The sequence below is a fragment of the Mastomys coucha genome, unplaced genomic scaffold (assembly GCF_008632895.1).
Source record: "Mastomys coucha isolate ucsf_1 unplaced genomic scaffold, UCSF_Mcou_1 pScaffold23, whole genome shotgun sequence".
NCBI classification, from domain to species: Eukaryota; Metazoa; Chordata; class Mammalia; order Rodentia; family Muridae; genus Mastomys; species Mastomys coucha.
This window is the reverse complement of record NW_022196906.1, coordinates 81079490-81093909: the sequence shown is the minus strand read 5'-3', so window position 1 is coordinate 81093909 and position 14420 is coordinate 81079490. Positions and strand designations below refer to the sequence as shown.

General features: G+C 44.1%; 1 protein-coding gene across 1 annotated transcript in view; it reads left to right on the top strand.

Moving 5' to 3' along the window:
• The window catches only part of Me1 (malic enzyme 1), a 123238-nt gene extending 109113 nt beyond the window's left edge, over nucleotides 1-14125 (top strand). Inside the window, exons 12-14 of the mRNA XM_031343007.1 lie at nucleotides 1204-1377; nucleotides 8605-8703; nucleotides 12585-14125. Coding sequence (XP_031198867.1) covers nucleotides 1204-1377; nucleotides 8605-8703; nucleotides 12585-12755 — 444 coding nt within the window. The 3' untranslated portion in view covers nucleotides 12756-14125. The remainder of the gene's footprint in view (nucleotides 1-1203; nucleotides 1378-8604; nucleotides 8704-12584) is intronic.
• Nucleotides 14126-14420: the final 295 nt, after the last annotated feature.

Below are 14420 nucleotides of genomic sequence, written 5' to 3'. Positions count from 1 at the left end.
TCAATACTTCGCTGTTTTAAAAATAAAAAGTTAATTTTATACTGTGTTTGTACTAACATATATTTGACTGATAGGTTGGCAGAAGGCCTTTTGCTCTCTTCAAAGACTCAAGAATATCATAACAAAAATGAAATTTGGTTTTATGCATCTAAAACTTTTATTTTGGAAATATAAAATAGAGTAGAGAATGTAAACACCTCACAAAGTCATGATACTGTGTGCAAGCCAGAGCTTGAAGGCTCCCCTTTGTAATAGTGTTTCAAGCCTTCATCACTGGAGCTAATGATGTTTTTGACAAGGAGCCACTCCATGACTTTTCTCTCTTATCTGGGATGGCAATCAGTATCCTGAGTCATTGTAATCTTTCTCATTTACAGATTGAGTTTTCTTCACATTCTTCCATAGCTTTAAATCCACAAGGGAAAACACACAGCTCTTGAGCAATAACAGGATCGCAGTGTAGTACTTGCATGTAGGAGGCAAGTGTGTAATTAATTGTTTTGTTTCTGTGTATGTCAACAATCTTCATTAGCTTAGAGCTCCTGCCATACACATACGTAATGCTAGTTCAGCTTATATAGCTGTATTTTAAACCTTCAGTGTATAAGAAGTAAATGGCTTCAGCTCGCTCTTAAGATCTCACCTAATGCTCTGTATGGTAAAACACTGAAAGTCACCAGGAAACTGGACATTAAGATCTAACCTGGCAGCCGGGCGGTGGTGGCGCACGCCTTTAATCCCAGTACTTGGGAGGCAGAGGCAGGTGGATTTCTGAGTTCGAGGCCAGCCTGGTCTACAAAGTGAGTTCCAGGACAGCTAGGACTATACAGAGAAACCCTGTCTCGAAAAACCAAAAAAAAAAAAAAAAAGATCTAACCTGGCATACCATCTCAAAAATTCTAGGAACCTCTTAACTTCATCTTCATACATTTGCAGTTAGAAGCGTCTTCAGATGTGGCCATTGGGCTTGTGGCCGGATCTCTGCAGAGAACCAAGTGGCAGCCTTAGGAATCCCAGTGCTGGGCCCATTCCTGGGCAGGTTAATGTAGAGTAAAAAGCACCCGTCCTGACCCCTTGGCAGCACCAACAGCATGGCCCTCGGGCTCACCAGGAGTTACGCTCTAGCCAGTCCTAAGTCTCCTTGAGACGGTCCTGTCCTCAGATACCCACTTCTCTTATCAGCAGCGTGTGTCTATGTTGCAGGGACGTGCCATCTTTGCCAGCGGCAGTCCTTTTGATCCAGTCACTCTCCCAGATGGACGGACTCTGTATCCTGGCCAAGGCAACAATTCCTACGTGTTTCCTGGAGTTGCTCTTGGGGTGGTGGCCTGTGGACTGAGACACATCGATGATAAGGTCTTCCTCACCACCGCTGAGGTACTGTGAAGAGCTGGTGCATACCGAGCCTGGTTTACTTATCTAGTGTCACAGCTGTCTGGCAAGTGTGAAGGATGTAAGTAGGGATGAGGAGTGGGGAGCGGCTCGTAAGCATCGCTAGTGAGATTCTTCCTCAGTAGCGACTAGGCTTCGCTTCATAGGAGGAATCTTTTATTTGCCTTTAGCTACTGATGAACTTCTAGGACATCAGTGAAACAACTAAAAGTATTTTTTTTCCCCAAATGTTGATAAGTAACATTTCTCCATTGTGAGCCTTCCTAAATAATGGCATTTTGAAGTGTGACACAGTATAGTAGAAGTGTCTGTCATTACCGTTTCAGCACAGAGAATCAAAGCTACACTAGTTTTTAAGCAGAAATGAGATTAACCCCCAGGGCATTGTAGGTTCGTATGCTCACTAAAGGGGTTGGTGAGATGGTTCAGTGGGTACAGGGGCTTGCTGCCAACACTGATGAGCTGAATTCAGTTACACAGTTGGGCAGGACTTACATAGTGTAAAGAAAAATCTCTTGCAGCTTGGCCTCTCATTTCCACATGTGTGTCATGGCATGTGCCACCCCCGTAAATAAATACAAATGTAATGAGGATTTTTTTTTTAGGAAGCCACTGATAGGGGAATTCAGCTCTTGAGTAGGATTTCAGGATGTCCCTCAGGGTGTCACAGAGCCCACCTGCCAGGCAGTCGTGAACAGTTGAGAACTGATTTTACCCAGCTGCAAGCTAACAAACCAGCCACAGTTTCAGAGACGCTGGTAGAGAGAACATGAAGCTCCAGCGCAGAGACAAAGAGTGTCATTATTCCTGGTGCAAAAGGTCCTGCGAGCTTACAGTTGTCAGTTTCCTTTGCATCCGAGCCTCAGCAGGACGGTGACATAGGTGGGATATATTTGTAACCATGAACTGATAGCTAGCATGCTGATCCTGTTGTGACTGTGTTCCAGTTTTGGGCCGAGTACAGTTTATAAGCCAGAAACTTGTCAATTTCCTCTCAACAAATTAAACACCGTCTAACATAATAGCTGAACTGAGCTAAATGAAACCTGATCACATTTTCCAGGAGACATGCTGTGCTTGACTGTGAAGAGGATTCTCAAGATCAGGGGTAGATTCCAGAGTCAGCGGTGTGATCTAGGAGCAAGGCTGGGTAGCTCCTGCCTCTCTCTGGGATAGATGCCTGGAAGCTGTAGGCCTCAGGCAGTTTCTTTGCCGTTAAAAGTAGGACAGTTGAAGTGTCTGGCTTGTTTCTTTTTAGCTCAAAAAATATTGGCAAATTAAAAAAATCCAGTATTATGTACATACATATATATAATTACTAAGAGCATTTTAAGGATTTTACATAAAGAAAAATACAACTATTTAAAACAGAAAATGATCTTGGTTCTTTAGCCCATGTTTTCTTGCTTTAACTCTAGCACCCTCTAGTGACAATGTCAGGTAAATACGTTTTATTTCTCATTTCACAAATAGTAATTACTGATCACTGCCAAAGGTTCGTGGGCTTTAATCTTAGCAGCCTGGAGGCAGGAATAAGTGGATCTCTGTGAATTCAAGAAGAGTCTGGTGTACATAGCAAGTTTCAGGTCACCCAGAATTAAATGGTGACATCCAGACCTCCTGCCCCCTGAAATTTTCTTTTCTTTTCGGAAGAAAAAAAATATAATTGGGTGTGGTGGCTCATGCATGCTTGTAATCCCAGCATTTGGGGGGTTGATCTAGATGTAGGATTTCAAAGTTAAGGCCATTCTTGGCTATACTGAGAGCTCCAGGTCAGCTTGTACTATATGGTGAAACAGCAGAACCAAATAAGGGCAAGAAACCGGTGCCATGGCAACTGGGCTCTCTCACTGCTGGTTTCCTCTCAGCTGCATCTTCGCAGCTCTCTCCTTTGTCATACAACACTCCCCTACTTGCTTTCCCTGTTTCTTCATCTCTCTTTTAATGAAAACTGTGTCCGTGCATGCGCAGCGACACACACACACACACACACACACACACACACACTCACACTCACACACACTCACACACACATGGTTGATTTACGGCATTTTTTTACTTTTCACCTAGTTCCTTAAGGCAGGTCTCTCACTAAACCTGGGTCTCACTGGTGTGGCTGGGCTGGCTGACCAGCAAGACCCAGGGTTCTACCTGTCTCTGCCTCTCCAGCACTGGGAGTCTAAGTGGGTGCTGCAGAGCCTTGCTCACAGCCTGAGGACACGCCTCAGGACCTCATGCTCATGCACTCTTTCTATTGAGCAGCCCTCCCAGCCTCAAGGTTACCCTTACTTAAACACTCTCACACTGAGGGTTTTCCTGGTTGGTTTAGTTCTTGAGAACAAAAAGATTTTTAAAAAGATTGTGTTGCTCCTTTAACTGAAGCCTTCACTCTCTTTAAGACCCTTCTTCAGAATGTCATTAATACCTAAGCAGATGCTGACACAGAGCAGAAGCACCTAGAACAATCTAGTGCTGTAGACGCTCCCTGTCAGAGGGTCCCGGGGAAGGCTGTCTGGCTCAGCTAACCAGCTCACTGAAGCAACCATTCAGAGATTGACTGACTTGCTTTATTCCACAATCCCAGATTTAATCACATCTATATTATAGTACACATACACCAAAACTCGTTTGAGGGGGCTGGAGAGATAGAGTGGTGGTTAAGAGCACTGGCTGCTCTTCCAGAGGACTTGGGTTCAATTCCCAGCCCACATGGTGCCTCACAACCATTTGTAACTTCAGTTCCAGGGCATTAGACGCCATCAAGGACACCAGACATAGATACAGAGGTGCACAGACATTCATGAAGGTAAAACACCCATATACATATATATACATACTTATACATATATGTTTGTATACATGTATATTTAAATTTTAAATATTATTTTGATCACTTATGAAACTTTAAATCTCACTGATTAGACTAAATCTGAGAGGTTATTTTTGGATTCCTTAAAAATTTATTTGTTTTATGTGTGAGTAGTACCTGTGTATGTACTTGTGCAAAGTTGAGTGCTTGTGTATGAAGGTGTGTGTGAAGGTCAGAGGTTACCACTGGTTGTCTTTTGATTCAGGCTTTCTCACTGAGTCCAGAGATCACCCATAGGCTTGACTGGCTGGATGGGGGGTCAGGGACAAAGCAGTGTGGGTGGGTGATGCTCCCATCTCTGCCTCCTAATGCTGATTGCAGAGCTGTGCCATACAGTGGGCTTTTATGCAGGCACTGGGACCTGTGACATTTTAGTTAAAGAACTCATCTTGGGCTGGTGAGATGGCTCAGCGGGTAAGAGCACGGACTGCTCTTCCGAAGGTCCTGAGTTCAAATCCCAGCAACCACCTGGTGGCTCACAACCATCCATAATGAGATCTGATGCTCTCTTCTGGTGCGTCTGAAGACAGCTACATTGTACTTACATATAACAATAAATAAATCTTTTAAAAACACAAAACAAAAAAAGAACTCATCTTTCCAGCCTCTGTTCCTGAATCTTCATTTTAATTATGAAGAGGGAGACTGTTAACTTCCCTGGTGTTGGTAACAGTCTTTCAGACCGTGCAGCTCCAGTCCCTGGCCTTGGCTGGGCACTACGCAGCAGACCACCAGAGTTGCGTGTGGGCCGACATGAATCTGACTTGGCATGGGCAGGAACCCTTTGCTCTCTTCAAAAATTTGAGAATTCCATCATAATACAAGGCTAAGTTCTGTCTATCCAATACTTTCATTTTAGATATGAACGTATAGATACCAGAGTCACACCATTGTGTGCAAAACAGCCTGACACTGGTTCTACTTTTTACATAGTGTAAAAAGTAGGTGTTCGTCACTAGAATAAGCCAGCAATTCCATTGTTTCTCTCCGATTTGGAATAGTACCTATGTTCTCAGTGGTTTAGATTCCCCCCCCCCCCCGTGTCTGAGTATTTTCCTTGCATATATATAAGTATGTGCCTCATGCTTGTGGACCAAAAGAGTGCATTAGATACCTAGGAACTGGGGTCACATACAGTTATAATCTGCCATGTGGGTGTTAGGAATCCAACTTTGGCTCTCTAAAAGAACAGCCAGTGTTCTTAATCACTGAGCCATCTCTGCAGCCCTAAGGTGATTATTGCTGCTGTTTGATGCCGGGTCTCAGTGTGTAGCTGGCTGGCCTGAAACGCACCGGGCAGACCGGCTAGATTCAGATTCACAGAGGTTGTCTGCCTCTGATTCCTGAGTGCAGGGACTGAAGGTGTGTACCAGGACACCCAGCTTGAGTTTTGCCTCATCTGTAGATCAGGAATTACCTGACACTCCTCACTAGTCCTTAAATCCATGAATGAGGAAAACCCAACAACCCATGAGCTGTTCCGACCTGAGCTCTGGCAGGGAGTAGTCCTCTCCTTGCTGTTCTGTGGGAAATGGCATGCCCACTTAGGTAGTAAACATTTAATGTCTCTATGTTTAAAGGTGGGAACCCTGATCACTTTCTCTGGGGCAAAGGAAAGCTCGTGTTTAATACCATGTCACAAAAGCAAGAATAGTCTTTAAGTCTAGGTGTCTTAGTCAGTGTTCTGTTGCTGTGAAAAGACACCGTGACCAAGGCAACTCTTATAAAAGAAAGCATAGACTTGGGAGCTTGCTAACAGGTTCAGAGGGTTAGTCCATTATATCATGGCAGGGGACATGAAGACACACCGAGACAGAGACACAAGGCCTGGCATGGGCTTTGAGACCTTAAAGCCCGCTCCCATTGATACACCTCCTCCAACAAGTCTCTACTTTCCAATCCTTCCAAACAGTTCTTCAACTAAGGACCAAACCTGCACATATTGGACCCTGTCGGCATCATTCTTATTGTTGGGGTCCAGGAGTTGCCTCAAATCACACAAACACTGACCTCAGTCAGACAGAAATAGTTTATTGAGTATTTGCCCAGGACTGATGGATGGGGCCTTGGACCAGACTCAGGAACTGGATGCGACCATGAGCCAGGATAGTTCGGACCTTTTAAGCCTTGAAATCCACAAGCAATCTGAGCCAAGTTAGTTTACCAATCATGATTTAGGGATAGGGATTTTTGTAGGAACATCTTTTTGTTGTTCCTACATTTATCCTGCTCCCATTGGTTTGAGGGTATTTGACTCTGGCAGGTGACTTGCCTTGTTGCCTAACATTCATATCTTAACTTGCCAGCCAGATGTCAGTTACCCACATACATGTTTTATTCTGCCAAATAGGATGACAATTTCCAGAGTGGTCTTGGGAACATAAAACCTTGACCCTTACTCAAAACAGAAGTCTTATTCCAAATAGCTTTTTATATTGGTGCAAGTATCTCTCTTACATTGGGGTTCATCCCAGGGGCAGCTTACAAAAGGGAAAAACTGTAACAGCTCATACACAGGTCCAGGAAGTGCTCTTTGGCAGTTGGTTCGGGTCTAAGCTTATTGTGGCTAACTAAACACTGACTTCTATTGTGATTGGTTTCTAAGAACACCAGAGCACAGAACATTACAGAATATGCAGTCAGCTCAGGCATGAGGATGATTCCTAGTAACAGCACATGAGAACGTTTCCTTATAACATTAGTGACAGCACAAATGGCTAGGCAGGCGCTGTGAGCTGGACCCTAACATTCACTCAAACCATGACAGTAAGCTATCGTTTTTATTTAGTGAAGTTGCATTAATCCAGAATTAGTTGTGCTGTTGATTAATGCTTCTCCACCTTGCCTCTGCCTGGATGTCCCTGGCCAGAAGTTCTCAGCCACCCACAGTGCCAATGTTTGGCATTGACAATATGCCATTCTCCCTCCTCTATAGAAGCTCCCCACTCCCAGATTCAGGGCACTTTGGCTCCAGTTCACTTAAGGGGGTCTCCATGATGTCAGGAGTGAGAGTGCGCACACGTGTGTGTGTGTGTGTGTGTGTGTGTGTGTGTGTGTGTGTGTGCGTGCATGCATGTGCGCACACATGTGCACACACGCGTGCATCCGTGTCTATTTGTCTTGTAATTTGTTCTCAGCCCCGCAGTCAAGCCCACCCCACCTGTTAGCCTCCCTCGCTGAGGCTTGACTAGCATTCATTTCTCCTGCATCCTGCTTCCTGCAGTGTCTCCTTTTGTCCTGAGCTGTGACCTCATTAACCTAGAGAACTCCCTGGCAGCACCTGTGCAGTCTTATGGGCATGCTGATGGAGCCAAATGTCTTTGAAAAAACTACCTGAGGCCTGGTTTGACCAACCAGTTGCAGGCCAATCAGAGATACAGGGTGAGCCGTCTCAAAAAAAAAGATAGCCGTTCAGCCTCTAGGATGAGGAGTTTCCTGATCCCAGGTCACATGCATAGAGGTTAAGACGCACCCAAAATTTTTTCTATTTCTTGCTTTTGTTCTGTGTGTTTATAATAGTAATCTTGATAAAGAATGAAAAAATAAATACAATTAAAGAATGTTTAAAATACTGATGGAGCTGGGTCAGTAGCTCCGTGGGAGAGTATTATGCACAGAGCCCCAGGTTTGGTACAGAGATGGGGGAGGGGAGAGGGAAAGGCAGAGAGAGAGAGAGTCAGAGACAGAGAGACAGAAAGACTAGACAGGCACTGACTGACTGACTATTTGGTTGCTCAAAGTGTCACCAGTGATGGTTTCCTGTCAACTCTCTGCCCAGCCTTTCTGTTCAAGGCTCAGTTAAGGGCTGACCTAGGCCTACCTTGTGCAGTGACTTAATTGGTTAACTTTGTCCAGAGCTAGGGAGTAGCATAGGGAGAGCTAATGGGGAGAATGGTTAGGTGAGCAGATAACCAAGAGTCTGGGTAAAATTCAAGTCCTTCTCAGCAAGTGACTGAGCAGGCTCTCCTAGCCCCCTGCTGTACTCCCTGTGTTGATTTTGCGTGGAGAGTGCCAGCCAGTCTGTCTTAACCAGTCGCCCTCCTCTGTTTCCAGGGTCCCTTAATGTGGCTTCTTTATCCCTCTTTGATTTTCACTGGTTCTCCAGGAATAGTTCAGTGTGAAGGCATTCAACCACAAGACACCCAGATTCTCTTCTCTATCTTACTCTCGATGTGACCCCAGCGACTCCCATGGTTTAGCTTTTCTGTTGATAATGGGCCATGACATAGACAGCCATTTTCATGTAATAGTTTCTGTATGTGGCCATTGCTTTAGTTGTCTGTATGATTGCCACCCTGAATCATGTGATGTATGAATCTTTTTATTCGTTTCCTCTTTTTCAGGTTATATCTCAGCAAGTGTCAGATAAACACCTACAAGAAGGCCGGCTCTATCCCCCTTTGAATACCATTCGAGACGTTTCCTTGAAAATAGCAGTAAAGGTGAGACAGTGCAGCCTTGCTCCTTCCTCCCTTCCTCTTTTGATAAATATGTATTTTTACTATTTAATGTGCTTGCTTGGCATGTACATTCATTTTCTAGGACTCAGGGAAATCAGACACAGTGACGGGGGCTTCAGTGACAGCTGCATTTTATCCTCAGACGTTGGAAACATGGGGACAAGTTATAGATTTCTTTGTCCATTTTCCTCCTGTGACTTATTTCATTCCTTTAAGTCAGGTTTCCCACAGTTCACCATATTGCAGTTGTTCTATAATGCCATTTATGTAGTTTCTATAGACTGACTAGGGTGACATTTATACCTGGCACCTCCTGCCACATCCCTAACTAGGATAGACTTGAGGACAAAGAAGACTGCCAGGGGATTCGGGGTCCCTTGGGTCAGTTCTTAATCCTGTAGAGAAAAGAATTCACTCTGAATCTTAAGAGACTCAGGACAACTTGGTTGGGGCTTGCAGAAAAGACACCTGGGTGGGGCATCTGAATGGCTCCTGGGAGGAGGGTGCTGGGTGAGGGTTGGAGAGGGGTTTGTGCCTTCTAGGCGGGTGCAGAAAGTGGGCAAGCTCAGCAGTTGGTGAACAGTTGCATGGTGTGTGTACTGGAGGGGAACTGAGAGAGGGAGGGAGAAAGAGAGGAAGAGAGAGTGGAGGGGGGAAGAGAGAGTAGAGGGGAGAGAGAGGAGAGAGAGAGAGAGAGAGAGAGAGAGAGAGAGAGAGAGAGAGAGAGAGAGAGAGAGAGAGAGAGAACATGCTAGAGCAGAGCAGTGGTTCTCACCCTTCCTAGTGCTGCGACCCTTTAATACGGTTCCTCATGTTGTGGTGACCCTAACCATAAGATTACTTTTGTAGCTACTTTATAACTGTAGTGTTGTAGATGAGCAGTGTCTCAGTCCTAAGACATCACAAGTGTGGGTTTCCAATGGCTTGACCCTGAGTGTCAGGCCAAGTTTATAAGGAGATAGAAACAGGGAAGAAGAAACAGTCTATGTCCCAGTCAGAACTCCGAGGGTGGGCAGCCAAGCAGGATCGATGAGTGGCTACAGCGAGGGAGGGAGTGCTCAGCTCAGTGAGGACCATCAGCCTCACGGGCTTTCTTCAGCTGTGTCCTGCTTCTTTGCACTTTCTGGCTTCATGCTGGGCTTTCTTTTCTTTTAAGATTTATTTTTATATTAGGTTTTTAAATTGAGTACCTGTATGTGTATTCACTTCAGTGCTGGTGCTTATGGGCATCAGATCTGGATTTACCAGGGGTTGTGAGCCATCTGACACTCGTGCTGGGAACTGAAATCAAATCCCGTGGAAGAGCAATGCATTCTCTTAACTGCTGAGCCACTTCTGTAGCATGAGGCTGTTTACTTGAGGTTATAAAATAGGGTTTATAGCTATAGACACAGATTTACATATACACGTAGAGACAGGAAGCATCGTAAAATTACTATCGCTATGATGAAAGACAATGACCAAAACCAACTTGGAGGGTGAAGGGGTTTATTTGGTTTACTTAGCCCAAGTCACAGTCCTTTGGGGGAAGCTGAGGCAGGAACCTGGAGTCAGGAGCTGATGCAGTGGCCATGGAGGGCTGATGCTTACTGACTTGTTACCCATGGCTTGTTCCACCTTCTTTTTTACTAAGAACCTGGCTCAGGGATGACACTGTCCACAATGCACTTCCCCCCACCCCGCACACTTAATTAGTGAATTAAGAAAATGCCTTACAGGTTTCTCTCCAGCTGGATCTTATAGAGGCAGTTTCTCAATTGAGGCTCCCTCCTCTCTGATGACTCTAGCTTGTGTCAAGGTGACATATAGCTAGCCAGCACAGGAGGTCTTGACCTTGTCTGCATCTTTATCAAAAAGATGTTGTCAGTCCCTGACTAAGCCATTTGTTAAGAGGGTTTGCTAAAGTATTTACTCTGGTGTAGTGGTCCCCCAACCCCCCCTTTTGTTTTCTGTGACTAAACACTAAAACCAAGGCAACTTATAAAAGAAAGTGTTTAACTGGCCATATGGTTTGGGAGAGTTAGAGTCCATGGTGACAGGAACATCTGGACTTATAAGCAGGACACAGAGAGTCTTTTGAAAACTCAAAGCCTTCCCCACTGGAACTTCTCCTTCAATGATGCCATATTTCTTAATCCTTCCCAAACATTATAACCAAGGCAACTTATGAAAGAAAGCGTTTAGACACATGAGCAGCCTGCAGGGCTGTTTTCGCTCTCAGACTGCCACAAGGTATTTCAAAGTCTAAGGACAGTGCTTTCCCCTCTTCCTTACCAGGGGTCACAGCGGGTGTGGGTTAAAGCTCATCGTGGAGGGAGGGAGGGAAGGACCTTCAAGCCTGCTTATGTCTTACTAGCTGCCTCACATGGGACAGATGGCAACGGGACAGATGTGCAGCACAAGGCAGACAAGCTGCGCTGTGTCCTGCTGTGCCTTTTAATGGTCTTGTAGTGTTAGTCTGTCACAGCTGCTGTAACCAAGTACCTCTTTCTGGGTGGTTTCAATGAAACATTTTTTTTTTTTTTTTTTTTAAATTTTGTGGTTGCTGTACACCAAGGTCAAGATGCCAGCGGCTTTGTCTTCTCCCCAGATCTGTGTCCTTGGCTTGGGGCTGCTTTCTTGTGTCCTTAGACTTTTTCTCTGTATATGCCCTCTCATCCTTGGTGGTTTTGCTATCCAGATGTGATATGGATGAGGACCATCCTAAAGCCATATTTTAACTTTCGAAGTACTACTGTAGGTGAGGGCACCAGCATATATGACTACCACCAGCATATATGACTATATGTGGGGGAACACAGACTTGACCCCTGACAGTTTTGGTTAAACTGTGGTTGGTCAGGGTCTCTGTTCTTAGGCATTTTGTGTTTGAGCAGGAGTCTGCTGTTGGCATTTGCAGCCTCTGGCCACAAGGGGTCAGTAGAGCCTGCACGGTTTCACCAGTCAAAAGGCAGGTACCCGGTGTAGGTCTTCTTGCAGACTCAACTCCCTGCTTTAAATATCAGTAGTTTACACTATTCCAAGATTATCAAAATGACACCATTTAAGATTCACATGTTGGTGTTTATCTTGTTGATTGAAGATATATTCTTCAAAATCAGTACTTTGGAAAAAACTTCCTGATATTTTATCCCAATCTATACAGGGATAAAATAGTACTGAACAGCATGCTACTTTAAGCTTATTTTGACAATTTAAATGAAAACAATGCATAGAAGAGAAAGTGAGAAGGCAAGGGGCAGTAGAGGAAATAAAGATCGTGGACTCCAGAGTCTGTACTACTTAGAATTCTATGTTGTTGCCTGCACAGAAACCGGGGACTTGGGATGAAGAGCCAGGTCAGGAAGGACGCTGCTCTGAGGGGTTGCAGGTGTGAGGTACCTGAGACTATCCAGATGTCTAATTCTGCCACGGAGATGGAGGTGACAGACACACAGGAGTGCCTAGATAGAAAGAAAGATCTGGTTGCTCTGTGCTTGTGTTGATGGTGGAACAGTTAGGCATAGTACATTGTGGGAATCTAAATGTGGGAAGGAAAGTGAGGGCAGAGGACATGTAGACGGAAGAGAGCTCACAGGGAGTCCAACTTGGTTAGCAGTCAGGCCTGCCAAGACTTTGAAGACAGTGATCTCTGAGAGAAGTGGCAATGTTCACACTTAAATCTCTACTCCCCAGCTTTCCTTGTTGCTAGTGTCATATCCTCTTGCTATATCTGATTCATAGCTGCATTTTCATTTTCTTTGCTTATATGTGGCTTTTTCTCTAGTATAAGTTATAAATTAATGTTTGAAATGGATAAAAATTTGATTTGTGTTCAGTATCACCTCATTATGAAAATAATGACTTGCCTTCCTTATTTTTAGATTGTGCAAGATGCATACAAAGAAAAGATGGCCACTGTTTATCCTGAACCCCAAAACAAAGAAGAATTTGTCTCCTCCCAGATGTACAGCACTAATTATGACCAGATCCTACCTGATTGTTATTCGTGGCCTGAAGAAGTCCAGAAAATACAGACCAAAGTCAATCAGTAACACAGCAGCTAGGATTTTTAACTTTATTAATAAGATCTTGACGTTTTCATGATTTTTAAGGGTCAGAATCTTTTATGATGATTCATAGTGTGCTTAGAATAAGGTGACTTTAGTTTAATAACAAGCTCACAGGAGTATATTAGGATAAATTAGGATAAACTTCACACTAGCCAGTTTTGTTTCACTTACTGTGGATATTTATGTTTTCTCTTGTGATTATTCTCTTTAAGAATTCTGTTTAAAAGCTACTGTACCTGCTGCTGAGAAATTCCTCACTGATATGTAGGAAGCTAATGGAAGACCCACATTAGTAATAAATTAATATAGCATAACTTGATTACATTAAATGCCTACAGTTCTTTCTTGACTATTTTGTTAAAATCTCTTAAACAGTAAAGATAAACACAAACTTAGGCACAGCTGACCTTTTACCAAACAGAAGCACTATTTTGTTGCCTAGAGAAAAATTTTCTCAGGACTGTTATTCCAGGCAGGCCTCCGTTAGCTTTGTTCTTTTTGAACACCTGAACTCTTAACACCTTCGAGAAAGCTCACTGCTGTTTACAGTACCGTGCACAGCCTTAGATCATCAGTCTTCTGTCATTGTTACGTCCCATAGAGTAAAGCTCTCATTGCCCTGGTCTTGAGTCCCAAACACTCCATAGAAACACCCATTCTCATTGCTTAGCAGCCCCTGGCCCCGCCCCCCCCCCCGGCCCCCTGCCGAGACACTGGGCTGTTTTGTTTTGTTTTTTTCCTGGTGTAGCCTGGGCAGTGAGAAAAGCTGCAAGGAGGGTCCTTGAGAAGGGCCCCTGAGGACCCACCTCTGAGACAAGGGTGTCAGATGCAAGACCATGGTTCCCAGACAAGCTGGGTCTATGAGGGTCACTTGTCCTAATGTCCCTGTGTTTAGTAGTTCAGATGCCTGAGAGCTCATGGCATGAATAAATACATCTCCAATGCCTACCTTTCTATCAGATAGTAAAATATGTTAATCACCAAAACCATTCTGTGAGAAAAAAACAAGCCTTTCCCAGGTGATCTTAATTCGCTGGACGAGTTGATAATGGCATGACTAGAACCAGCCTTAATTCATTCTGTAGCTCTAGAGACACTTGGATCTTGAGTTGCTTTAAAGCCTGTGTGGGTTTACAATGGGCAACTCTGTAAAGTGATCTCCTCGAAGGTGAAGGTGTGAGTTAAAAGGGTGCAGACTTCCTAATGACAGCTTTTGACTAACGGTTTCTTCAGTATAGTTATTTGGGAAAGATTCAGAATTTCTATCTATTCTTGTCTGTTTCCATGTTGTCAGGTAGTTGTAAATGAATGTATTTACCTATGCAAAAGATTTATTAAAGCCTAGAGAATATGAAGAATATAGTAAATGTCATTTTTTCTTAAAATACCATCGCTGCATTTGACAATGATAGTGCCGAGTTTTAGGAGATCATATGAAAAGCTATTAATTTTTTTAAAGAAGTTTTTTTTTTTAATTGTGTGTGTGTGTGTGTGTGTGTGTGTGTGTGTCCGCATGTGCTTTTTTGCCCTGGTTTTCTCTGGTGCTCACAGAGGTCTGAAGAGGGTGTCAGGTCCCCCAGAGCTAGAAGTACAGGTGGTTGTAAACCCCCTGATGTGGGTGCTGGGAACTGAACAAGAATCCTCTGG